This window comes from Hemitrygon akajei, chromosome 23, assembly GCF_048418815.1.
Source record: "Hemitrygon akajei chromosome 23, sHemAka1.3, whole genome shotgun sequence".
Classification (NCBI taxonomy): Eukaryota; Metazoa; Chordata; class Chondrichthyes; order Myliobatiformes; family Dasyatidae; genus Hemitrygon; species Hemitrygon akajei.
The window spans coordinates 12809340-12835768 of NC_133146.1; the positions used below are offsets into that span (position 1 = coordinate 12809340).

At 44.7% G+C, this 26429-nt stretch overlaps 1 protein-coding gene across 1 annotated transcript in view; it reads left to right on the forward strand.

The window, feature by feature from the left end:
* Positions 1–26429, forward strand: part of armh3 (armadillo like helical domain containing 3) — a 187180-nt gene that overhangs the window by 16744 nt on the left and 144007 nt on the right. The window contains exons 5-9 of the mRNA XM_073026947.1: positions 367–474; positions 7967–8059; positions 8293–8367; positions 18348–18434; positions 22131–22187. Coding sequence (XP_072883048.1) covers positions 367–474; positions 7967–8059; positions 8293–8367; positions 18348–18434; positions 22131–22187 — 420 coding nt within the window. The remainder of the gene's footprint in view (positions 1–366; positions 475–7966; positions 8060–8292; positions 8368–18347; positions 18435–22130; positions 22188–26429) is intronic.

Here is a 26429-nt window from a genome sequence, read left to right on the forward strand (position 1 = left end):
TATTTTCGTGAACAGAAACACTGCAGATTCGGAGCTGCGCTGGGTCCTAAAGTCCACCGCACTGAGACAGGTTAAATAAGGTCCAGGGTTCTGCTGGGTCCTAAGGACCACCACCGCATTGGTTAGGCTAAATAAGGGACTTGAGCATCCACGTTTTTTGGTATCCTCGGGGGTCCCGGAACCAATCCCCCGCGGATAAGGAGGGCGGACTGTACTTGTGTTCTGAGGCTGTGACCTCTGATCCTAGACTCACCACAATTGGAAACATCCTCTCCACGTCTGTCTTATCCAGGCCTTTCACTTTTCGATAGGTGGTACCCAGTTCTTTCTCGGTTACGTTTCTTTTCCTCTTGTCCACTCCTGCAGACGCTATGTGCACTGATCCGAGGAGTCCACCAGAAAAACAAACCAACGTCCGGCTTCGACATCATCAACATGTTGATGGGCTTCGACAAGGCTGAGCTCAGGATGAAGGTGAGTCCGGTGGTGATTCGTTTGTTATTGTCTCATATACCAGGATACAGTGGAAAAACTTACGTTTGACAAGCCATTCAGACAGATCAATCTATAAAGATTAAAAGTATTAGCTTTATTTGTCACGTGTACATTGAAACATACAGTGAAATGTGACATTGGCATCACCAACCGACACAGTCTGAGGATCTGAAGACACACCCAACTACAAGCTTAGGTTAGGATAACACAACGTGCTTTTCCTAGCCTTAACATCTTTGGACTGTGGGAGGAAACGCACATGGTAACGGAGAGGACGTTCAAACTCCTTAAAGACTGTGGTGGAATTGAACTTGGATCAGTCACATAGTAAAGCGTTGTGCCAACCGCTTCCCTACTGTGCTGTCCACAGACAACTTGCTAACCATATCCCAAAACTCAGCCTGGCCTGCCGAGTTCCTCCAGCATTTTGTGTGTGTTAACCGTATCCTCTGTATCTCTGGAATGCATCATTGCACTGAAGTAGTACAAAGGGAAATCAAAATAATGCGGAATAAAGTGTTAACGGTTACAGAGAGAGTAAGATGAGGGCAGATAATAAGGTACAAGTGCCAGGACAATATAGATTGTGAGATCAATAGTTCATCATTTAGCATGTGAAGGGTCCGTTTGAAGAGGGCAGACACTGTTCTTGAGCCTGGGGATATGTGCTTTCAAGCTTTTGTCTTCTGCCAGTGGGGGTAAAGGGAGAGGGAATGACTAATGACGTAGATAGAGTGATCAAGAGTTAACATTTGCAACACACACAAGACGCTGGAGGATCTCAGCAAGCCAGGCAGCGTCTAAGGAAAAGAGTGCTGTCTTTTTGGCCTGAAACGTCAACTGTAGTCTTTTTCCTTAAATGCTGCCTGGCCTGCTGAGTTTGTCTGGCATTTTGTGTGTGTTGCTTGGACTTCCAGCAACTTCAGATTTTCTCTAGTTTGTGAAGAGTTGACATTTATCATTTTAACAGTTCGTGTCAGGGTTGGGGAGGGAGGGGAGTGTATGATTATGTTTTCAGTTGATGTGTGGTGGTGAGTATCGGGTGGCTGGATGTGGCAGGGTCAGGGGAGTAGGATTGGTTGGTAGTTGGGTGTTGGATGTGTAGTGGTGAGTGCCCGTGATGGTGTTTGGGTATCAGGAAATGGACTGTTGAGTGTCTGGTGGTACGTCAGTGTAGCTTGTAGTTGGGTGTGTGTGTGGTGGTGCCTCAGGATTGGGGTGAGTGGTATTGGGTGGGTTTAGTGTCTGCATGGTGAGTGTCAGGGTTGGTAGTGAACGGGTTTAGTATTGCCAGTTGGGTCATAGTGTGGGGGAGTGCTGTTAGGTGTATGTCATGGTAAAGATCACGGTTGGGTACCAGGGTGAGGGGTGCGTGTTGGGTTAGTGGGTGGTTATGGTGGTGTAGTGCGTTGAACGGGGACTATAGTGGGTGGAACTGATGGATGCCATGGATTAATTTCTTGTTAACCCTCCAGGACAAAGTTGACAGGCAGCTGATTCCCCACAGGGTGTTGCAAGGTTCATTCTCTGGGTAACTGTAGGGCTGGTCACAACTGGGCAAGCGTTTGATAAGGTGTGTAGCTTCAATTCGTTAACAACACCAGTAACTTGTATTCGCTCAAAAGCATTTTACATCATAAAACATCCCTCCACATGAGGAGCACTGCTTGCAAAATGCTGGAGGAGCTCAGCGGGTCAGGCAGCATCCCTGGAGGGAAATAAACAGTCGATGATTCAGTCTGAGACTCTTTGACAGGTCTCGGTCTGAAACGTTAACTATTTATTCCTCACCTTAGCTGCTACCACCGGCTGAGTTCCTCCAGCATTTGTGTGTGTGTTGCTCAAGATTGCTAGCATCAATAGAATCTCCAGTGCTTCCACAGCTGGACGTCACGGTAGCTTAGTGATTAACGCATCACTTTACAGTGCCAATGACCTGAGTTCAATTCCTGTTGCTTCTGTAAAGAGTTTGTATGTTCTCCCCGTAACCATGTGAGTTTCCTCCGTCATTCCAAAGGTGTACAGGTTAGTAGGGTAATTGGTCAGATGGGTGTAATTGGGCAGCAGGGGCTCATTGGGCTGAAGGGCCTGTTACTGTGCTGAATCTCTAAATAAAACAAACAAAGAAATATGAGAGGGATGAAATCTGTAGAATGATTTCAAGAGCTTTGGGGCTTTGGCTGCTGCTGTTTGGAAAGTGGGTACTTGTGGTTCACAGAAGACCGGAAGGACAGTAAAGCCTGTGGGATAGATGACAGGGCTGGATGGGGAAAGGGTTGCAGAGATTCATGAGTACGATGAATGTCCAGGACAGCAGATAGTTGAGTGGTGTTGAGGTGTTTGAATAAACTGACATTTGGAGAGTTTAGTGGATTGAGATCCAGCTGTGAGTGCATGTGCCAGCTCACAGAGTAATTTCCATTGGGGAATCCACCCTGGCCATTTCCTTTACTCTCTCCTACTTCTAGGAGCTTGAAAGCCTGGGCATCTAGACTAAGGAGCAGTTTCTTCTCCACTATAATCAGACCTGAACCAGTCACCTCTTTCGTATCCCTAACTGGTGGTGCTGGCATGTCCTGGAAATCTTAATTCTGCCCTGTAGGAGCGTCAACAAAAATCCAACATTGCTAACGTACACTTTATTGCCCCAGCTAACAAATGATGACATTTTACACGTGTGCATGCGTGTGTGTGTGTGTGTGTGTGTGTGTGTGTGTGTGTGCATGCGTGTGTGCATGTGTGTGTGTATATATATATATATATAAAAACCCTACTCCTACCCCCAAAACGTAACATGTAACAGTCTGGGTGAATTCTGCCTAATGAAATTAAGGAGTCCCTGCAACCTCTTCTATCATTGCACTTTGCACCATTCTGTTGTTTTGCACTTGACCTTGTCTATTATTTCTGTGTATGCAGTTTATTCTGTAAGCTTCCTGAGAACAAGGAATTTCATTACATCCGGGAGAAGGTGGCAATAAACTAATCTGAATCTGACTCACTGTTGACTGACCTGTGGAGTGAATACTTGTTCGTTGCTGGTTCCGCTGGCAAGAACTGTGGATGAGCTGCTGATTGATTTCAGGAAGAGTGGGGGGGGAGGTGTTGTATGTTTTCCTGTCGACATCAACAGCCAGGTCGAGAGGTTCGAGAACGTCAGGTTCCTCGGAGCAAACATTGCCAATAGCTTGTCCTGGCCTAGCCATGCTGATGTCACGGCCAAGGAAGCTTACCGGTGCCTCTACTTCCAAAGGCTAAAGACATTTGGCATGTCAACTCTTACAAATTTCTATTGATGCAGGTGAATAAACATCCTCTGTGGATGAATAACAGTTTTTTTGGTATAGCAACTGCTCTGCCTGTGTCTGTAAGAAACATAGCTCAGAGCATCATAGAATCCAGCCTCCCCTCCATAGTCTACATTAGGGGTTCCCAGTCTGGGGTCAGTGGACCCCTCAGTTAATGGTAGGTGTCCATGACATAAAAAAAGGTTGGGAACCCCCTGGTCTATACTTCCAGCTGTCTCAGTGATGCAGCCAGCACAATCAAAGACCCCAGCCACCCTAAAAGTTCTCTCTTATGACCTGTCCCACTGGGCAGAAGATGCTTAAGGCTGAGAGCACTTGCCACTAGGCTCAAGGACAACTTCTACTCCACTATTAGCAGACTCTTGTACAGACCTCATGTGTTAAGATGGACTCTTGACCTCACAATCTTCCTCATTTATGATCTTGCACTTTATTTTTTTATTTGCACTGCACTTTTTCCATAGCTTTTACACTTTAATCTGCATAGTTATTGTTTTACCTTGTACCTCAACGCACTGTGTAATTTCTTGGTTTGTATGATCAGTACACATGACAAGCTTTCCACTGTATCATGATACATGTGATAATCAAACACCAAGAGTTTGAAGAATGATGATGATGATCCTGGGGAACATAGACCAATAGATCTTAGGTCAGTGGTAGGAAAACTGTTGCAGGGATTGTTAGGGACATTATTTTGGAGAAGCATAGTTTTTATACGGATAGTTAGCATGGCTTTGTGAGGGGGGATGGTCCTCCCTCATGAGCCTGATTGAGCTTTTCAAGGAGGTGACAAAAAACCCAAATGATGAAAGCAGTACAGTGGTTGTGGTCTATATGGATTTTAGTAAGGTGTTTGACAAGGATCATCTAGAAAATCATGAAACCTCAGATCTATAGAAACTCGGCTGCTGGGATTCTGAGCTAGTTTACCCAGAGAAGGCAGAGGATGTTAGTGGGTGAACATAGGAAGTTGGTGGTATGTCTGCAGGGATTTGTTTTGACAATTCCCGCTCTTTATGATTTTTATAAATGACTTGGATGTGAAGGTAAAGGGATGGATTAGTAAGTTTGCAGATGACATGAAAGTTTGGAATTAGTGTAGACAAACAGAGGGATCTAAGTGTTCAAGCATGGAGATCTCTCAAAGTTGCTGCGTAAGTTGATCGGGTGGTTAAGAAGGCACATTGGGTGTTGGCCTTAACTAGTCTGGGGATTGATTTCAAGAGCAGTGAGATAATGTTGCAGCTTTATTAAACTTTGATTAGACCACACTTGACGTACGTTCAGTTCTGTATACCTTGTCATAGGATGGGTGTGGGAGTTTTAAAGATTGTACAAAGGAGATTTACCAGCAATCTACCGAGGTTAGAGAACAGATCTTATGAGGGTTGGTTGAATGAGGAAGGGTTTTTATCCTTGGAGCGACGGAGGGTAAGAGGCAACTATCATGCTGGTGAATATACTCTCTGAGGAAAATAAAATTGAAGACCTCAGTGCAAGATTGTTGTACCAAGAGGACATCAGGGACCTGCTGTGTATTTTGCTTCATGGAAACATGGCTGTCCCCCACCATTCCAGACTCATGAAGGGTCTCGGCCCTAAACACCAACTGTTTACTCTTTTCCATTGATGCTGCCTGACCTGCTGAGTTCCTCCAACATTTTGTCAGTGTTTCTGTACTGTAACGAAATGCTTTGAGAGGTTGGTCATGGGTAGAGTCAACTCCTACCTAAACAAGGACCTGGAGCCGCTGCAGTTTGCCTATCGCCACAATAGGTATGGTGGATACAATCTTACTGGCTCTCCACTCAGCTTTGGATCACCTGGAAAATAGCAGTTTTCCTAAGTAAGCAGTGTATTGACTACAGCTCAGTGTTCAGCCCAATCGTGCCCTCAGTTCTAATCAACAAGCTCCAAAACCTGACAGTCTGTACCTCCCTCTGCAACTGGATCCTTGACCTCCTCATGGGAGACTATATGGATCGGAAATAACATTGCTTCCTTACTGACTTTCAAAGGTTCATTTAACATCAGAGTATACAATCTGAAATTCATACTGTTCACAGACATCCACAAAACAAGAAAGCCCATAGAATGAATGATAGAAGTGTTGAAGCTCTGAAGCCCCCCCTTCACAGAAGCAGCAGCAAAACCATCAACTCACCTCCCCCCCCCCACAGCAGAAATCCCTCCAAAGAGACCTTGATCCAGAACTGATCCCAACACTGGCACCCCTCAAGGGTGTGTACTTAGCCGACTGCTCTACTCTTTCTGCACCCACAGTTGTGTGGCTAGCACAGCTGAAACGCCATCAATAAATTTGCCGATAACATAACTTTTGTTGGCAGAATTTCAGATGGTCACGTGGAGGCATCTTGGACTGAGATAGATCAGCTGGTTGAGTGATTTCGTAACAACAACCTTGCACTCAACATCAGTAAGGCCAAAGAATTGATTGTGAACTTCAGGAAGGGGAAGTTGGGGGGCACACACATCAGTCCTCATTGAGGGATCAGAACTGGAAAGGGTGAGCAGTTTCAAGTTCTTGCGTGTCGACATCTCTGAGGATCTAATCTGGCTCCAGCATATCGATGCAATTGCAAGGAAGGCATGGCAGCAGCTATATGTATTTCTTTCAGAGTGTGAGGAGAACTGGTATGTCAGTAAAGACACTTACAAATTTCTACAGATGTCCAGTGCGGAGCATTCTAAATGGTTGTATCACTGTCTGGTAAGGGTGTGGGGGTACTGCATAGGATTGAAATAAGCTGCAGAAAGTTGTAAACTCTGCCAGCTTCATCGTGGGCTCTAGCCTCTGCAGCATCGAGGACACCTTCAAAAGGCGATGCCTTAAAAAGGCGACATCCATCATTAAGGACTCCATCACCCAGTATTGCTCTCTTCTCATTGCTACTGTCAGTGGGGAGATACAGGAGGTTAAAGATCCATACTCTACTTTTCAGGATCAGCTTATTCACCTCTGCCATCAAGTTTCTGAATGGACAATGAATCCATGAACACTGCCTTCATAGTTTTCCCTCGTTTTTTTTGTACTATTTATTAAAATTATTTTAAAAATATATACTTTAATTTATATTTTGTACTGCTGGTGCAAAACAACCAATTTCACAACATATGCCAGTGATATTGAACATGATTCTGATTTAATAGGGGTGTATAAGATTACTAGAGGCATAGAGAGGGCAGCCTATGGTGGCAGTGGCCAATACCAAAGGACATCTGTTTAAGGTGAATAGAGGACGGTTTGGGGAGATGTCAGAGGTAGATGTTTTATACAGAGAGTGCTAATTGCCTGGGATGCACTGTCAGGGTTGGTGGTAGAGGCTGATATAATAGGGACATTGTAAAGACACTTAGGTCATGGATGTAAGAAGAATGAAGCGTTATGGACTGCGTAGGAAGGGATGGTTAGATTGATTGCAGGGTGGGTTTATACTGGTGGGCCTAATATTGAGTTCAAGAGTAGAGAGGTCATGTTGTAACTCTACAAATCTCTGGTGAGACTGCACTTAGAGTATTGTGTTCAGTTCTGGTCACCTCATTATAGGAAGGATGTGGAAGCTGTGGAGAGGGTGCAGAGGAGATTTACCAGGATGTTGCCTGGTTTGGAGAACAAGTCATATGAAGCAAGGTTAGCAGAGCTGAGACTTTTCTCTTTGGAGTGTAGAAGAATGAGAGGGGACTTGATAGAGGTCTTCAAGATTATGAGAGGCATAGATAGGGTGGATAGTCAGTACCTGTTTCCCAGGGCACCAATAGCAAACACCAGAGGGCATATGTACAAAATTAAGGGAGGGAAGTTTAGGGGAGACATCAGGGGTAAGTTTTTTACACAGAGGGTTGTGAGTGCCTGGAATGACTTGCCAGGGATGGTGGTGGAGGCTAAAACAATAAGGGTATTTAAGAGCCTCTTGGACAGGCACATGGATGAAAGAAAAATGGAGGGTTATGGGGTAGTGTGGGTTTAGTACTTTTTTTAAGGATTATATGGGTCAGCACAACATGGAGGGCTGAAGGGCCTGTACTGTGCTGTAGAGTTCTATGGTTCTATTGAGGGCCAAAGTGCCCACACTGCTGTATTTTTCTGTGTTCCATGATGCGATGTTCACTGTAGTAACGTTCTATAATTTGACTGTTAGAATCTGGTGGAGAGTTTGGACTCATTGCTGTGTGGTGATGGTTCGGAGAGTTTGAAGAGTCTCTGCCTTAAGCTGCTGCTCTGTCTGGTCACGGTAAGGAAACCTGCCTGCACGTGGATGTGTCCCTGTTTTGTCGCTTGGTGCTCTGTGCGTGTCCCACACCCCCCGTCTGCCCGCTGTGTTGGTACGCTGCCACAGGAGTGTTATCGTCACTGTAGTTGCTCACTAGTGACTCCTGTTGGCAATGCATTGAACTGTCGCGTGGGTAAGATCACACAAGCAAGGTTTCTGGGGTCTTCCCTCAACAGCTTTCCTTTTAATTACAGGTAACAGACAACATTAGTCAGAACACAATCTTGGAGTACGTGATGATTAACAGTATTTTTGAAGCCATTCTCCAGGTGAGCAACCTCTTGGCCTTCCTTTACAAAATCTTGGACTGATATGTCATGTAGCATAGTCTGTGTTGCTTTCTTTGAGATACCATTAGACTACAAGACTTTGGAGCAGAATTGGGCCATTCAGCCCATTGAATCTGCTCCACAATTCCATTGTGATTGTTCTATCACAGTTGGTTGCTGCTGTGATAAGATGTTAAACCAATACCCTGGTTGCCCTCTGAGGAAGGAATAATCTGTGCAGTGGGCTTTTCTCCAGTGTCCCGGGTAATCCCTCAAGCAATGAATTACCTGGTTATTATTACCTTGATACATGATATCTGCTGTGCACTAGTCTTTTCCAGTGTTGCCTCTTCACACTGGCCAGGACGTCCTGAGGTTGTGGAGATGCTGAAGTTTGGTGTTTTTTTTATTGGTGATGTCTTTTTTAAAGGAAAGATGTGGAAGCTTTAGGGGGGGTGCAGAGGAGATTTACCAGGACGGTACCTGGATTAGAGTACATGTCTTATCGGGATAGGTTGAGTAAATTGGGGATGAAATCTTGGGAGCAAAGGAAGATGAAACATGACTAGATGGAGGTGTATAAGATAAGAGGCACTGACCCAGTGGCTAGCCAAAGACTTATCCCAGGGCACGTATGGTAATATCAGGGGGTACCATTTTAAAGTGATTGCAGGATTGGATTTGCCTCATGGATGTAAGAAGATGATGTTAGAGGTATTTTTTTTTACATGGAGAATGGTGAGTGTTTGGAATGCCCTGTGATAGATGGTGGTAGAGGCAGATACAATCGGAACAGTTAAGAAACCCTTAGATAGGTACATGGATGATTTTTTTTTAAATGGAAAGCTATGTAGGAGGGAAGGTTAGACTGTTCTTAGTTGAAAGGTTGGCACAACATTGTGGGCTGAAGGGCCTGTACTGTGCTGTAATGTTCTGTGTTCCAGGATTGCTTTCTAACAGTTTGGTGCCATTTTAGATCTTGCTTGTCCATGTGCCTCAGAGAAAATGGGCTCACCACTCACTTTAATTATCACTGAACTAAGTCTGGTACAGGCCCAGTTCACAAGGTGGTTCAGAGTCAATCATGTTGGTGGGACTGTGCTCCAGACTGGGTAAGGACTGCAGATTTCCTTCCTTGTTCAACTGGTGAACCAGACCTGCTTTCAGGACAATCCAGCGGTCACCTCATCTTTCAGGGGCAGCTCCATGAACAGACATTGACAGAGAGAAGAAAGTTTTTGGATTGTAGAGAGGGGAGCCAGTCTGAAATCCATGTTTCATTTTTTTCCCCAGATTTGCTGAATCACACATGCCATAATAGATAACTCTTCAGGTGTGAATTTTACCTGGTCCTCGGCAGAGTCACCTGGTCATTACTTTGACACTCACCCCTGTGGATCTGATCCATCTAAACGTCTTTTAAATGTTGTAGTTGTAACCCCTGCTACCGCTTTGTTTGTCACCTCATTCTATATGTCCATCACCTGGGTGAAATTGTTGCCCCCTCATGTCCGTTTTAAATCTTTCTCCTCTTGTGTTTAGTTTTAGACCTTACTCTGGGGAAAAAAGACTTTAAGTGTTGACCTTATCAATGCCTCAGGTGATTCTATAAACCTTTCGAAAGTTATCTCTCAGTCAGTACAAGATCATCTCCAGGAGGCACAAGGTTGTGGGCTGAAGATAAAGACTCAACAAAATCTTCTGTGTTTAACTAAAATGGGTGAAATATCTTTTGAGCAATTTGTGTCTGCATTGCTGATGGAGACTCATTCTGTGCTGGTGATTACTTCAGATTGATCCATGACTTTTTAGTAGCAGCTGAGAGTCTGTGGCTGTAAATTTCAGTGTCTTTTGAATCACTTCAGTTGGTTTTAGGGAGATCTGCACAAAACCAAAAATAATCAACAGCAAAACAAAGTAAAACTCATGGGTTATGAGTGAAAAGTGAAATGTTTAAGGGGAAACTTCTTCACTCAGAGGGTGTGGAGGGAGCTGCTAGGGGGAAGTGATGGATGCGGGTTCAATTTCAACATTTTAGAGATGTTTGGATAAGTACAAAGATTGGAGGGCGGTGAGACTAGCAGAATAATAGGTTGGCACAGACTAGATGGGCTGAGGGGCCTGTTTCTGTGCTGTAGTGTTCTAATTCTATGACTTGTGTTGAAATATACAAGGAAGGTTATGGTGACAAAGTAGCCAAAAGTTGATAGAACATAAGCCACCACAGTACAGTACGTTGTCTTGACCTTATAACCTACTCTAGAATTAATCAAACCCTTGTCTCCCTTATAGCCCTCCATTTTACTCTTGTATTAGGATCTCGTAGCATACTTTGTAACCAGTGAAGTATTTTGGAACTATGAATAACAAGGAGGTTAATTTGTTGACTAGATAAATTCCTTACAGTCAGGGTAATATTGGCCTGGCATCAATATTAACTCCTTTACCCTTTGAATTAGTGCCAAGAGATTCTTTGATCTGACCTGAAAGAGGTTTATTGTTACACCTGAAAGGCTGGACTTCTGACTGTGTCACCTCCCCTTGACGTCTACCAGAAGTGATGGCCTTAACTTTTATTCTCCATGCTCTGAGGGTCAGTGGTGGGGTAGCCATGGGTCATGTGGGCTGAATGGCCATGGTCAATACCATCATTAAACAGCACTGAAGCTGGCCTTTCAGCCCAACTGCTCCAAACTGACCGAGGTGTCCACCAAACTAGTCCCATTGGCCCAGGTTTGGTCCATAGCCATCCATCTACCTGTCTGATTTTCCTTCAGATACTGATATTGAGCCTGTGTTAACCACCTTTTCTGGCAGCTCATTCGATATACCCAGCCCCATCTGCATGAAGAAGTTTCCCCTTGGGTCCCTTTTCAATCATTCATCTCTCAGCTTAACCCTCTACCCTCTTGTTTTTATTTCTTCTCTTGGAAAAAGACTGCATTCATCCTATCTTATATCCCTCATGATTTTGTGCTCCTCTGCAAGATCCCTCTTGAACTCCTACACTCTGAGGTCGAAAGTCTGATGTGCTGTAACCAACTTCGATCGTGTGGTTCAGAGGAATCCGAATCGGGCTTAATATCCCTGACATGTGCCGTGAAATTTGTTGTTTCGCAGCAGCAGTAGAGTGCAATACTTATGAAGTTACTGTGTTACAATAAGAAATAAATACTGTATATAAACAATAATGTGAAAAGAGTGAAATACCGAGGTCTACAATGCTGCGGATTATTTTTGCAGTCACCGAGGACTGAGAGCCATATGTTTCTCACCACCTCTTCAGTGTTTGCTGATGGCCACCTTGTTGCTGTTGTAACCAGCCAGCCTGTCAAACTGTTTGTGTGTTGCTCATTTCCAACTCCTCTGCAAGGGGCTGTTGTCAGCTACCACAGGCCTGCAGTGCCACAAGATCCCCTCTGTGGGGCTCTGGAGCTGAGCCACACCATTTGCAGGGATGCTGTTGTTGAAAAGATAGTAATAATATAAAAATAAAACCTGAAACTTGAACTTAAGTGGCCTCATGAGCTGCAGCAGTGCTTGGTATGGAAACTGCACTGCAGCGAGCAGGAAGGCTCTACAACAGGTGGTCAAAATTGCTCAAGGACTTCTTGCATCAAGGACTTGTACGCAGAAGGGTGCTAGAAAAGGACCAGAAACATCATGAAGAGCCCCACAAACCCTGCTCATGGACTGTTTGTCCCACTCGCATGAGGGAGGGGGCTACGTAGCATCCACGGCAGGACCACCAGACTCAAAAACAGTTACTTTCCCCAAGCAGTGAGGCTGATCAACACCTCCACCCACCAAACCCACCCCTGCTTTATTATTTCCTGTCAAACACCTTGTGTACAGTCTTTATGGGCAAGCAATCCGTCGGTGTACATAAGCTATCTTATGTATTTTGTGGTGTTATTGATTTCTTCATCTTCTGTGTGTTTTTTTGTGTTACATCAGATCTGGAGTAACAATTATTTTGTTCTCCTTACACTTGTGTACTGGTAATGACATGAGAGAGTCCTGAATCTTCTGTCCCTCCAGATATTGCCTGAGCTTGGAGTTTCTGTCTGTTGTCTTTCACAAGCTGGCCGGAGCATTGATACGATTCTTATCTATCTGTCTCCCCACTTTCCATTGTTGGGCTGGATAAGGCCGTTTGCCCACATTCATAAAGATTAGCTCTATTTGTCACACGTACATTGAAACGTACAGTGAAATGTGTGGTTTTATGTCAGTGATCAACACAGTCTGAGGGTTGTACTGCAGTCTGCCCCCAAGTGTTGCTACACATCCAGTGCTAACGTAGCATGCCCACAACTTGCTCACTCTACCCGTATGAATCTGGAAAGAAACAGGAGCACCCTGCGGAAACCCATGTGGTTGGGGTGGGGGGGGGGGGGGAGGGGGGAGGGTTTGACATACAAACTGCTTACAGATGGCAAGGCAGGCGTTGATCGCTGTTACCCTGTTAAAGTGTTAGCTAATCCTAACGGTACTGTACTTAATCATTGCCGGGGAATAGTTTGGGATTGATCACATGCAGCCTTCCACTCATTGACATCGCCAGGACAGGTGACATCAGTTTCCTGTAGTACACTGACTCGGTCCTGTTGCCTGTCTAGCCCATTCCACCAGTAAATTGCTTTCTATTCGTTACACCTACTGAGGTGCAGTGAAAAAATGTGTTATAAATGCGGGCCATACAGATAATTTCATCACATCGGTGCATTGAGATAGCTCAAGGGGAAAGAACAGAATGCAGAATGTAGTGTCAGTTACAGCAAAAGCACAGTGCAGGCAGGGCGATGAGATATAAGGCCACGTGGCTGTAGATTGTGAGGTCAAGAATCAATGCTGCCTTGAACTTTTCAGACTTCTTGTCTGACATCCAGTGTTGGATGTGGGGGGGAGAAAATTGTATTTCAACTAAATACTGGAGATTCTCTTGTCCATGGCCACTGATCACATTGCTCTTTCTGGCAACAGTTTGAAACCAAGACTGAGTCCCTGCAATCTCGTTGTTAAACGTAGCCCAGGGTAAGCTGTGGCCTCCATCTGCGCAGAGATAAGACACGTACTTCCTCCTCGCTGACAGTGGCTAACTCCACGGCTGTGTCAGCTCTTCTACTACCGGTGAAGCTCTCAGCTGGTCCATTGTCACTGTTGGACATGACCATCCAATGTCCTTTTTTTCTCTGCTACACCTTCCCATCTGGTATGCTGTCGGCCAAACTCTAACATGTACTCAGTTCTGCTCAGCCATCACCTCAGAGTTTGCCCATCTGTAATTGCGTAGATTTGAATCTTTTAGCCTCATTTGCAATAATCACTATAATTCTTGGAACTCGATCACCTCCAGTCCTCAAACCTAACTTTAATTTTGCCAACGTACCTCCCCTTGCAGCCACGATTCCCGTACCTGATAACCCTTCCTCCCCATCTCACTCCATTTAAGGTGCTTTGTAAACTCACCCATCCTTTTTGTTATCTCCTTGTGTTGTTTATCGCTCCTAAGAAGCTGCTTTGAAAACCTCTGTGGAGGATGATGAACATAGCAAGACCTTTAAATGGTTGATGTCGAGTCTGGCGCATCAATAAAAATATGTGCTAAGTTTTCTGGGGTTTGGGTGTCAGAATGCAAAGTTAAGACTGGTAAATTGAAGTGAGCTGCAAAGAGTAAGGATTTCAGATTGTATACTGTATACATTCTTTGACATTAAATTGAACCTATGACAATGAAAGGAGGTAGACCTGAAGGTTTGAATAGCCTCAGAGCACTTCCACTGACTGCCCTACCCTCATCAATCACTTTCATCACCTCCTTAAGAATTTCCCATGTTGTGTATACCAATATCTCTTCACTTGGTGCTGACAGGATTTTCAACATCACATTGCTGAGTCAAAGACCAGATTTGCATACTATGTTTCAATAGATGTGATAAATACAGTGAAATGCACTGTTCACATTAATAATCAGCACACCCAAGAACGTGCTGGGTGTTGCCACATATTCTGGTGCCAGCATAGTATGCCCTCTATATTCATCAGAGCAAGGCAAGTGTCTTCTCCCCACCCACCCACTCACACACTGACACAGATCTCCAACCCCAGGACAGGCTTCTGGCTGCCTCTGATCCTCCAGTCTGTGGCTCCGGGCTCTCAGACTCGCGACCAGTACCCATGTGGCTTTGATATGTCTCACCTGGAGGCTGAGGGACTCTGCCACTCGCCGTGGTCCATGATAGAACACGTCCTCCTTCATGGCTTGGTAGATCTTCACCAGGTCGTGATATGTGTCCTTCATCCTTGACGAAGAAGAGCACAGCTTAGGGAGGAGGGCCTTTATCGTCCGAGGCCTCGGGAGTCCTGCTGAGGGCTTGCTTTTCCAAGCCGGCCCTGCATCGCTGCTCTTTTAATGCAAGTCAACTCCATGTTGGCAGGAGACCATAGCTTCTGGCCATGGGTTTTCAGCAGTGACGTGATGGAGAATATCACCGCATTGTGTATAGTTCTGGCCACTGCAGTACAGGATGGATGTGGAGGCTCACGACAAGGTGCAAAGAGGTTTGCCTGTTTGCATGGATTATAGTGCGTTCACTATAAGGAGAGTTTGGCCAAACTTCCATCAGCATTTTTTGTGTTGCTTCAGGTTTCCAGCATCTGCCGTCTTCCTTGCATCTGGATTTACCGTAAATTGGTATTGTGGTTCATTCATTGAATGATAGAATGATGGAGTCATAGAGGGTGACATGGAGCACAAAGGCAATCATTGATTAGCTAGGCAGAGAAATTTGTTCCATGCTGTAAAATCTGTATTTGTCCAGCTGTTTTGGCCCAAACTGGAGTGCTCTGGTGTCCCACATGCTATATAAAGCACTGAGTAGAAGGATCTACAGAATCTGTCCTCCCAGCAGATGGCGCCATTCTCTGTAGAATGTGTCCCACCATTGCAAGTCGGGATCTGCTCAATGGGAACGCAGTGGAGTTGGAGACAGCAGTGGGAATGCTTTAATTCTGCTCAGGTGGCAAGAGCTGTTAGCCATCTTAATCGGGGCTGGATCTACATAAGAACAGTGCGGCACCAGAACAGATACGTCGACCCATAATTTTGTGTTAAACTAGTAATTAGAAGCCTAACTAAACAAATTCTTTCTACCTACATAACGTCCATATCCTTACATTCTCTGTATACTCATGTGCCTATCTAACTGCCTCGTGAACACCTTTTATCATAAATTTACCTTCACATCATCCCTGGCAGCACAATCCTGGCACCCGCCTGAGAACCCTCTTCTGAAGAGGTCAGGTAGAAGCATTGAGAATTAAAATACAAATCTGAAATAAAACCAGGACCTGCTGGAATCTATCAGCAGGTTGGGCAGGTCATAGAGCATCACAGCACAGGGACGGGCCCATCTCACCCATGCAAAAACTATTCTTTTGTCTTGTCCCTTTAACCTGCTTGTAATACTATTGTAACACTTACCCCATACCTACTGGATATTGAAGGTCCTAGCTGGAGTGGATGCGGAGAAAAGCTAACACTTTGGGTTCAGAACCAGCTTTGATGTAGAGTTCAGGGTCTACGACATTATAAAAACAAGAGACTCTGCAGTTACTGGAAATCCAGAATATCCTTTGTGCATGAATAAATGCTGGAGGAACTCAGCAGTATCTATGGCGAGGAGTAAACGGCTGAAGTTTCGGGCCAAGGTTCTTCATCGGGATTGAACATTAGAGACCGGTAACTGGCTTCTCTTTTAACAGCCTGTAGTTGTTCCTTATTCTGGGTTTGAGACCAAAGTTATTTGGCATGCATTGCCTGAGAGAAGAACTTGTGAGCTTAAAGGCTCACAAACAAATCAGAATTAGGTTTACTGACTTATTTGACATGAACTGTGTCATTTTGAGGCAGCAGTACTGTGCAAAGACATAAGATTACTGTAAATTACAAAATAAATAGTGCAAGAAAAATAATTTTTGCTAAAAATAAAATTAATTTCCCCTCTCTGAAAATCTTTTCTTTCCTTTTCCAGCATTTGCAGTATTTTCCTCCTGGTAATTCTGCTAAATAATTCTGGTCCCCACTGACTGCCTTCTCTGGAGTGAACAGTGCAAGAGATTACAGTTAATGGAAGCTGGATGAAAGCAGCTCGAGTAGCATCTGTTGGGGAGGGTGGTGATGAAGGAATATAGAAACCACAGAGAGCGAACAGTCAGAGATTGTAGAATAAACGCAAGAAAACAGGCCCTTCAGTCCATCTAGCATATGCTGACCAAGGTGCATTCTTGAGCAAGCCCCATTATGACCATGTTTGTCCACATCCCTCCGTGACTTTCTGATATGTAACTACCCAAATGTGTTTTAAATTTTGAACTTTCCTCAGCCACTTCCTCTTGCCATCTCATGGTCGTAGAGCACTACAGCACAGACGCTGGTCTTCCGGCCCATCTAGTCCATGCTGAACTAAAGGGACCATTTTATCTCGTCCCTTCAACCTGCCTGTAATACTATTGTAATACTTTCCCCATGCCTACTCGATATTAATAGTCCTAGATGGAGTGAACGTGGAGAGGATGTTTCCTATAGCCTTAGCCAGCCAGTCCTCCCGTCCATTCTGCTCTCCAGTGTCCGCTTGCTGAGGGAATCGGGCCCGCAGTCCTCGGAGTCGCCTCATGCCGGTGGCCAGAGCGGCGTGTGAGGAAGCGAGGCGAGTGGACAGGAGTCCGTGCCAGGAAAACAGCAAGCCCTTGCCGGCCAGTCCTCCTGTCCATTCTGCTCTCAAATGGACATTAATTGGACTACATCTGTGGCAACAAAATACTCGGTGGGAGTACAGAAACAGACAGAATCCCAGACGCCGCCATTCAGCTGATGATTTATGTAACAAATTTTCCCCCAAGCCATCGGACTACCAATCTACTGACCTCTGCTGTGCCTATTGTCCTGTTTATTATTTATTGTAATGCCTGCAATGTTCTGTGTACTTTATGCAGTCCTGGGTAGGTCTGTAGTCTAGTGTAGTTTTTGTGTTGGTTTACAAAGTTCAGTGTAATTTTTGTATTGTTTCATGTAGCACCAAGGTCCTGAAAAACGTTGTCTGGTTTTTACTGTGTACCATACCAGCAGTTATGGTCGAAACGACAATAAAAAGCAACTTGAACTTGAGAGTCTAGAAGCAGATGGTACAGCCTCAGAATAGAAGTACGTCTCCCTTGGACAGAGATGAAGAGGAATATCCTTAGCCAGAATCTGTGTAATTTATTGCTACAGATGATGTTTGTTGCCCTGTATTGGGTACATTTCAAAAGGAGGTTGATAGGTTCTGGCCTGAAATGTCGACAGTTCTTTCCCTTAATAGGTACAACAAACTCCTCCAGCTGGTTGTTTCATAGACCGGGGCTCCCAACCTTATTTGTGCCAAGGAGCCTTTCCATTAACTAGGTTGGGAACCTCTGCTCTAGCTGGATCTTTGGTGCCTTCTCTTGTCTTATTTCTATCCTCTTCCATGTCTCCCCCATTACTATTTAATCTCTCCAGCCGTCTTCCATGTTGTATACCCTGCTCAGCTGTTCCTTGCCTTCCCTCACTCCCCACCAAATCTTACGCTATTTATGCTCTTCTATTCCTTACTGTGGTATACACACTCCACAAACTGAGGAGATGCCAGGATTTTCCCCCCATATTTTCAGTCTATAGTATCTTGTCTTTGATGTTATATCACCAATTTAAATTGGTGTCTTCTTAGAATGCACCTTTATACATGAAGAAATAAGGCCGGTTGCTGCAGTGACCAGCTCCCTGTGATTCTCCTAGCCCTGGAACTGCACGATGGGAACAGTTCTGGGTTAATGTGTTAAAACAATGCATAAGCATGTTTCTTGTACCAATTCATGGATGTGCCCTGGGATGTCAGGAATTTCATTTCACTGTAGCTTGTTTCTGTCACCAACATTTGTTTCATCTCTCACTGCTTCAGATTCTGTCGGTGGCCTCCAGCAGAGTGCAGCACGGTTACGATGGTGTCGTGCTCCTGGCGCTGCTTGTTAATTATAGAAAGTATGAGGTAAGCATTTCTCTGTGGACAAAATCAATGCTCCCCTATCCCTCTGTACTAACACATCTTTAAGAAAAGGTTATATTGTGTGGACTGATTTCATTAGCAACGGTACCGTGCTCTTGTGTGAGAGAAGATTGAATTCGCTTCATTGCGACTGATTAAAACTGAGCCACATGAAAGTTGTAATTGGGAAATATAGAAGTCCTGCTTCACAAAGCGAACTTTCAGGAGAGAGGGAGTCCGGGAGAATCGAAGAGAAACTTGCTCACCTGACACGAAGCTCCACACAAAGACAGCAGTAAACAGTTAATTAGTTTCAGTAGCTAGAATCACCTACTTTAACACTTTGAATATATTCAGATACCTTTGCAGAATTACATATTTACTACGGTAGCACATCCCAATTCAATACTAGTGACTGTTGAAAAAGCTTCTGAGTTCAAATTCCAGACATCCAAAGTACACTGTGTTGCAGTGTTGAAGGAAGGCTCCAGGAATATACAGGTAACCAGAAGATTAAGTGGTAAGACTGATCTGTCCTGAACTGTGCATTAAATGGCAGGGATACACCTTAAATAATGTGCTAATAGCAGGAACATTCGTCTATTGAATAGTTTCATTGCAACAGAATCATGCTACGTCCACACTAGACCGGATAAATCCGTAACCGAAGCTTTTTCTCTTCGTTTTAACCCTCTGTCCACACTGAAACGGCGTATTCCTCCCCCGAAAACAGAGATTTTCTAAAACGCTCTCCAGAGTGTGTAAATCTGAAAATGCCGGTTGAGCGGTGTAATGTGTGTGGGGTAACCAGGGCTTTGTAAAAACGGTGTCATGACGTGCTGGATGGTAGCGGCAGCGCGGCATTTCATTGTTTTCTTGAACACAACCTCCAACACCACAACAACAATGGCTGACGGCTGCAGGAGACTGTCCCTGAGCAGAATGTTACTGCAGCTCTGCAGTATGACAGAGAATTTCAACCCCCCCCCACACATCCTAACAATTTCAGAACAGATGGCAACGAGACTGAAGCCAGAAGAGTTAGAAATGTGCTCACCAAATACTTTGACCCATAACTTACTGAATAAATAAGTATATTCAACTTTGCTCTGTTTTCTGTCCTTGCTTGTATGAAGGTGGTTTAGCTATTTATGCAAGTACTGCTCTGACAATGGATGTGTAACAGCCTAATGTAACATTGTATGGAAATAGAAGGTAACAATGATGCAGACATGTTTTATACATGTAGCAAGGTGCTTTATTAATTATTGCTTGTACAAACATTCAATAGATGCAATTGTCACCACTTCCAAAATGTCATTTTTAAGTAGTAGCTTATGTTTGGCATAGACTGTGAAAATGTCAATGCCAAAAAAGGAAAACTGTAAGTTTCACTTTTACTCAGGCAAAACTAGAATCACTTTTGCCCAGTAACTCATTTTATTGCACATGTTAAATACAGCAAAATAATATAGAAAGTCATGGCAAAAGCGAAGGCAAACAAATGAGGTAACAGCAAATTTCACTTTTGCCCAGTGTCAAGCCTTATTGCATTTAGTTGTAGCTGTCGTCTCTTTCATCGGTGAAAAGACTATGGTTGTAGGAAATGTTTCCAGGGTTAGTCAGTTTTTCAGTGTTCGTCGTCAGCCGGATCATACTGTCCGTGAACTCCCTGTTCGTTGCCTCCATACGCTCCAGTATTTGTTTGTTTTTAGTTTTAAGTCCTCCTGCGTGAGAGCCAACAGCTGTCCATCGTTTGGCAATTTCCTTTTAAGTTTTTGTAGTCTGTAACTGGATAAACACACACCCCGACTTTCACGGCGAGATTCGACACTAAACATGTAGCTTGTTTTCTGTAGATGTGTCCTGCGCATGCCCACTAGGAGGAGATTCGCCGAAATCTCCGTTTTAATGTGGACGGGGGTATTTTCAAAAATGCCTGGTGTGGACGCCTATCGTTTTTACGTGAAACCAGCGTTTTCAAAATGATCTGGTCTAGTGTCGATGTAGCCTCAGAATTTCCCACACACAGTGCTTGTTTCACTTGCCACAATTGTGTACATATTCTGTTTCCTGAAGACTGGTTCTCAATTTGGAGATGATGGTTCTGATTATCTCAGTTAATCCATAATGTCATGACTCCAGAATGATCCCTAACGGTCTCATATCAATAAAGAATTCAATGATAAAATCAAGAATTCTCAGCAGGTCAGTCAGCATCTGTGAAAGTGAAAGCAGTTCATGTTTAGACTCAGAGCCTTCATCAGAACATTGTTTCTCTCTCCACAGGTACTGCCTGACACCTGAGTGGTGTAGGCACTTTTTTAAAAAAAAATTGTTTTGTAGTACAGGTCATCCTCAGATTACAGCAGGGTTCTGAACGGTTTGCGTTCTGAGATGTTACACAGTACAGAAAAGGCTTTTCAGTTCATTGTGTCTATGCTGAGCATCCGATCAATGCTGATCCCATTTACCAGCACTCAGTTTGTAGCCTTCTGTGCCTTGACAATTCAAGTGCTCATCCAGATGGTTTTTAAATGTAGTGAGTGTGTCTGGCTTCCCTACCCTTTCGGCAGTGCAATCCACATTGTAAAGGTAACAAAGGGAAGTGGGGGCAAATTTTACAGCCCTTGGAAATGATTCTTCCTCAGATCCTCGGTCATCCTCCTGCTAGTTCTATGGAGTTTGGTTTTAATCGGCCTCTTGCTTTAAGCTTGGGAATTCCAAATATACATGGGATCAGGAAAATCTTAAAAGGAATGCTTGTTCATTTTCAGGTTAAGTGAATCAGGTTAGATGTCGTGAAATGAGTTGTTTTGTGATAGCAGTGCAGTGGAAACATGTAAGGGTTCCTGTAAATTACAGAATTACATATTGAGTTGGTGTTCGTGGATCATTCAGAAATCTGGCAGAGGGGAAGAAGCTGTTCCTGAATAGTTGAGTGTGGCTCTTCAGCCTCGTCCTCACTACTGGTAGTAACGTGAAGAATTACAGCTTGGGGCAGCAGAGTTCGGAGTTTAATTCTGACATCATCCGTAAGGAGTTTGTATGTCCTGCCCATGAACCTGTGGGTATTCTGCAGGTGCTCCCACTTTCCAAAGGTGTCCCAGTTAGTAGATTAATTAGGCATTGGAAGTTGTCCTGTCATTAGGCTAGGGTTGAATAGGTGGATTGTTGGGTAGCATGGCTCGATGGGCCGAAGGGCCTGTTCCACAGAGTTTCTCTAATTTAAATAAATAATTAAAAAGAGGGCATGTTGGAGTTGGCGAGCTCTTTAATGATGGCTGCTGCCTTCTTGAACCACCGCCTCTTGGAGATGTCCTCGATGATGGGGAGGGTTGTGCACTTGACAGAGCTGGCTGAGTCTACAACCCTCTGCAGCCCCTTTCAATCCTCTGCATTGGAGCCTCTGTACAAAGCTATAATGTAACCATTCAGAATAATCTGCACTGTATCTCTATAGAAATTTATAAAAGTGATCTTTCATCTTATGGATTAGTTATATAAAGTTGTCATTATAGAGTCTGGGACAGCCCAAGTAATGTACAATTTCTATTACCACTTTATTGCACAGAGGGTTAAACTTTGCTACAGCTAGTGTTAATTGTTCATCACGTAATATCGGGTGCCTGCTAGAATTCGGCTAACAAGTAAGTTCTGCGTTTCAACTCAGTTAACGTGCAGTGTCTTGTGTTGCAGTCTGTGAACCCGTACATCGTGAAGTTGTCCATTGTCGATGATGAGGCCACGTTAAACGTGAGTATGAGTTTCTGTTGTAAGGCAGGACAGGACGGGAAAGGCAATAGACCTGCACGCATCCTCCTTTCTCTTCCCGTTTTCTTAGAGGCAAAACTCTGGGTAGTAACTGTGACATTGAAGAGAAACATTATCTGAATGCTGAGAGATTGAGGTGCTCTAAGGTGCTGAGGGATCTGGCTGGCATAATGCACAATTTGCTAAAGGCTAGATTCCAGATGTAGTATGTAATCATGAAAGTGGTATGTAACATGGTGATTAGTGTAACATCAAAGCCTTACAGCATCAGTGATCGAGATCAAGGTTCAATTCCTGCCGACGTCTGTAAGGATTTGTAAGTTCTTCCCATGACTGCGTTCCTTTCCTCCCACTGTCTAAAGATGTATAGGATAGTAAGGGTTAAATAAGTAGTGGGCAAGCTCTGTTGGTGCCAGAAGTGTGGCGTCCCCAACACAACTTCAGACTGTCATCGTTGACACAAACGTCGCATTTCACTGTATATTTCGATGCACATGTGACAAATAAAGCTATTCAAATCTAATCCACAAAGGACTTTGAATATTTTGAAGGAGGAAAGAAGATGGAGTTTTTTTCGGGAGCAAGCGGGTGAAAAGGTATTGAGGGAAGGTGGGAAAGTGACACAGAGCAGCCACGATCATCTCACGTGGCAGAGTTAATCTTGAAGGGCAGTGTGCTGCACTCCTCTTGGACATGCAAACTCCCGACAGATAGCGGTGGAATTGAACTCTATCACTGCCTTTGTAAAAACACTCTGTTAACTACCACATTTCTATGATGTTGTAAAAGCATTCTGCTAAGTACTACACAACCGTGATGTTGTAAAAACATAATGCTAACCATCGCACTCCTGTGCCGCTATCTTTAAAAGATTTGCAGCAGCTACTCAAACTTTCTGCTAATCTTTGGGATGTGGGAACTGGAGCTCCTGGGATAGACACCTGCAGTCACAGGGAAACCAGCGGGTCACGGTCACAATGCAGGCTTCTCACAGACATCACTGGAGCCAGAATTGAACCTGGACCAGAGATTGGCAGCAGGAACATGGACAGCCATATTACCCAGTTCCCCTTTTTTTTCTAGTGCAGTGGTCCCCAACCACTGGGCCACAAAACATGTGCTACCGGGCCGCGAGGAAACGATATGACTTGGTGGTATGAAACAGTATGAGTCAGCTGCGCCTTTCCTCATTCCCTGTCACGCCCACTGTTGAACTTGAACACACGCGAGGTCATCAGTCGGTCATTAACCTACAACTACTCGAGGAGTAAAAAAACACGTCGCTTGAGAGTTTCTTTGGAAGAGGTGGTAGGGGACATAAAAGGCCTATCGATGATGATAACACAGACAGCTGAGGCTGAGACTGCAAAAAAAAAGCTTCCTTTAACAGAAAATACGACAGGTCGTACATAAAATATGGCTTTAATGCAACTGGTGACTCACAGGCTCCAAGCCCCCTGTGTGTGATATGTGGGGACAAGCTGTCTAATGAGGCAATGAAGCCCTCAAAACTGCTTCAGCACCTTGAGTCCAAGCACCCTGCACTTAAAGACAAACCCGTTGAGTTTTTTGAGCGGAAAAAACGTGAGCAAGCGGGACAGAAACAAGTGCTGAGAGTCACCACCTCCACAAATGCTGCTGCTCTGAGAGGGTCGTACTTAGTGGCTAGCCGTATTGCTAAGGCTAAGAAGCCTTTCACTGTTGGTGAAGCAACACACACAAAATGCTGGTGGAACACAGCAGGCCAGGCAGCATTGATAGGGAGAAGCACTGTCGACCTTTCGGGCCGAGACCCTTCGTCAGGACTAACCGAAAGGAAAGATAGTAAGAGATTTGAAAGTAGTGGGGGGAGGGGGAAATGCGAAATGATAGGAGAAGACCGGAGGGGGTGGGATGAAGCTAAGAGCTGGAAAGGTGATTGGCAAAAATAATACAGAGCTGGAGAAGGGAAAGGAAGATTGGACGGGAGGCTTCAGGAGAAAGAAAGGAGGAGGGGGGGAGCACCAGAGGGAGATAGAGAACAGGCAAACAACTAAATATGTCAGAGATGGGGTAAGAAGTGGAGGAGGGGCATTAACAGAAGTTAGAGAAGTCAATGTTCATGCCATCAGGTTGGAGGCTACCCAGCCGGTATATAAGGTGTTGTTCCTCCAACCTGAGTTTGGATTCATTTTGACAATAGAGGAGGCCATGGATAGACATATCAGAATGGGAATGGGATGTGGAATTAAAATGTGTGGCCACTGGGAGATCCTGCTTTTTCTGGCGGACCGAGTGTAGGTGTTCAGTGAAATGGTCTCCCAGTCTGCGTCGGGTCTCACCAATATATAAAAGGCCACACCGGGAGCACCAGACGCAGTATACCACACCAGCCAACTCACAGGTGAAGTGTCACCTCACCTGGAAGGACTGTCTGGGGCCCTGAATGGTGGTGAGGGAGGAAGTGTAAGGGCAGGTGTAGCACTTGTTCCATTTACAAGGATAAGTGCCAGGAGGGAGATCGGTGGGAAGGGATGGGGGGGACGAGTGGACAAGGGAGTCGCGTAGGGAGTGATCCCTGCAAAAAGCAGAAAGGGGGGGAGGGAAAAATGTGTTTGGTAGTGGGATCCCGTTGGAGGTGGCGGAATTACGGAGAATTATATGTTGGATCTGGAGGCTGGTGGGGTGGTAGGTAAGGACAAGGGGAACCCTATCCCGAGTGGGGTGGCGGTGGAGGGGGTGAGGGCAGATGTTGGTGAAGAATTGATTCCGCCTGCTGCCAAGCACATGTGCCGTGAACTGTTGGGAGAAGCTGCAGCTAACAAGTCTTTGAATGACTACATGTCAGGCAAACTGGACGGGTCATTCTGTGTTGGAATATGCACAGACGGGGCTGCAGTTATGACTGGACGGCTGTCTGGTTTCACTACCCGAGTCAAAGAGGTTGCTCCTGAATGCCAGTCTACACTCTGTGTCATACACAGGGAAATGCTGGCTAGCCGAAAAATGTCACCTGATCTTAACAGCATATTGAGTGACATTGAACCATCAAAGCAAAAGTCCTTAACTCACGTCTGTTTGAGCAGCTTTGCGAGGAAATGGATGCAGAGCATAAATGACTTCTCGTACACACTGAAGTCAGGTGGCTATCGAGGGGGAGAGCCCTGGCCAGGGTTTTTGAGTTAAAAGAGCCGCTACAGAGATTTCTTTCAGGAAAAACGTCACCACTGGCAGCACACTTCAGTGACGAGGAGTGATTAGCAAAACTTGCCTATCTGTGTGACATCTTCAGCCTGCTCAATGAACTCAATTTGTCACTTCAGGGGAGAATGACAACTGTCTTCAAGTTGGCAGATAAAGTGTCAGCTTTCAAAGCCAAACTGGAACTGTGGGGATGGTGAGTGGACAGGGGCATATTTGACATGTTCCCAACATTAGCTGGGATTTTGGGAGAGAATGAGGCTGCACCGTCCTTCTCACAGCTGGTGCACGATCACCTATATTCGCTGTCGATAGAATTTGAGTGTTACTTCCCAACTGCAAACGACTCAAGATGTGCAAAGGAATGGGTCCGTGACCCATTTGTGGATGTCCCCGGTGAATCATCCATGTCAGCGCGGGAAGAAGATCAACTCCTCGAGCTTGCAAATGACGGTGGGCTGAAAAGAATGTTTGACATAACATCTCTGCCGGCATTCTGGATCAAAGTCAAGGCTGAAAATCCTGAGATAGCCACGAAAGCACTGAAAACGTTGCTTCCATTTCCAACATCATGTCTCTGCGAAGTGGGGTTTTTTGCAATGAATGCAACGAAAGCTAAATTGTGGAATAGACCGGACATAGGGAACCCCCTTCGAATATCGCTGTCTCCCATCACCCCTCTGGGACCGTCTTGTTGCAGGGAAACAAGCCCAGGGCTCCCACTGATTCAGCGATATTGGTGTGTTGCAATGATTTTACATGTTCATATGAGGAAAATATGTGCTGTGTGTTTAATATCCAAATGTTACTTAAAATGCTATGATGCTATTGACTTTATAAGTGACTTATAATTGGCTTATCACTATATTCATGCGAGGAAAATATGCGCTGTGTGTTTAATATTAAATTCATTAGATAAACCCTTTTAGAAACGAAATTGAGTGTATTAGCCACTTATAAGTGACTTATTGTTGACTTATCACCTATATTCCGGTCGTGATTAACCCCCCCCCCCCCCCCCCCCGTTGGCTGGTACGCAAGAAT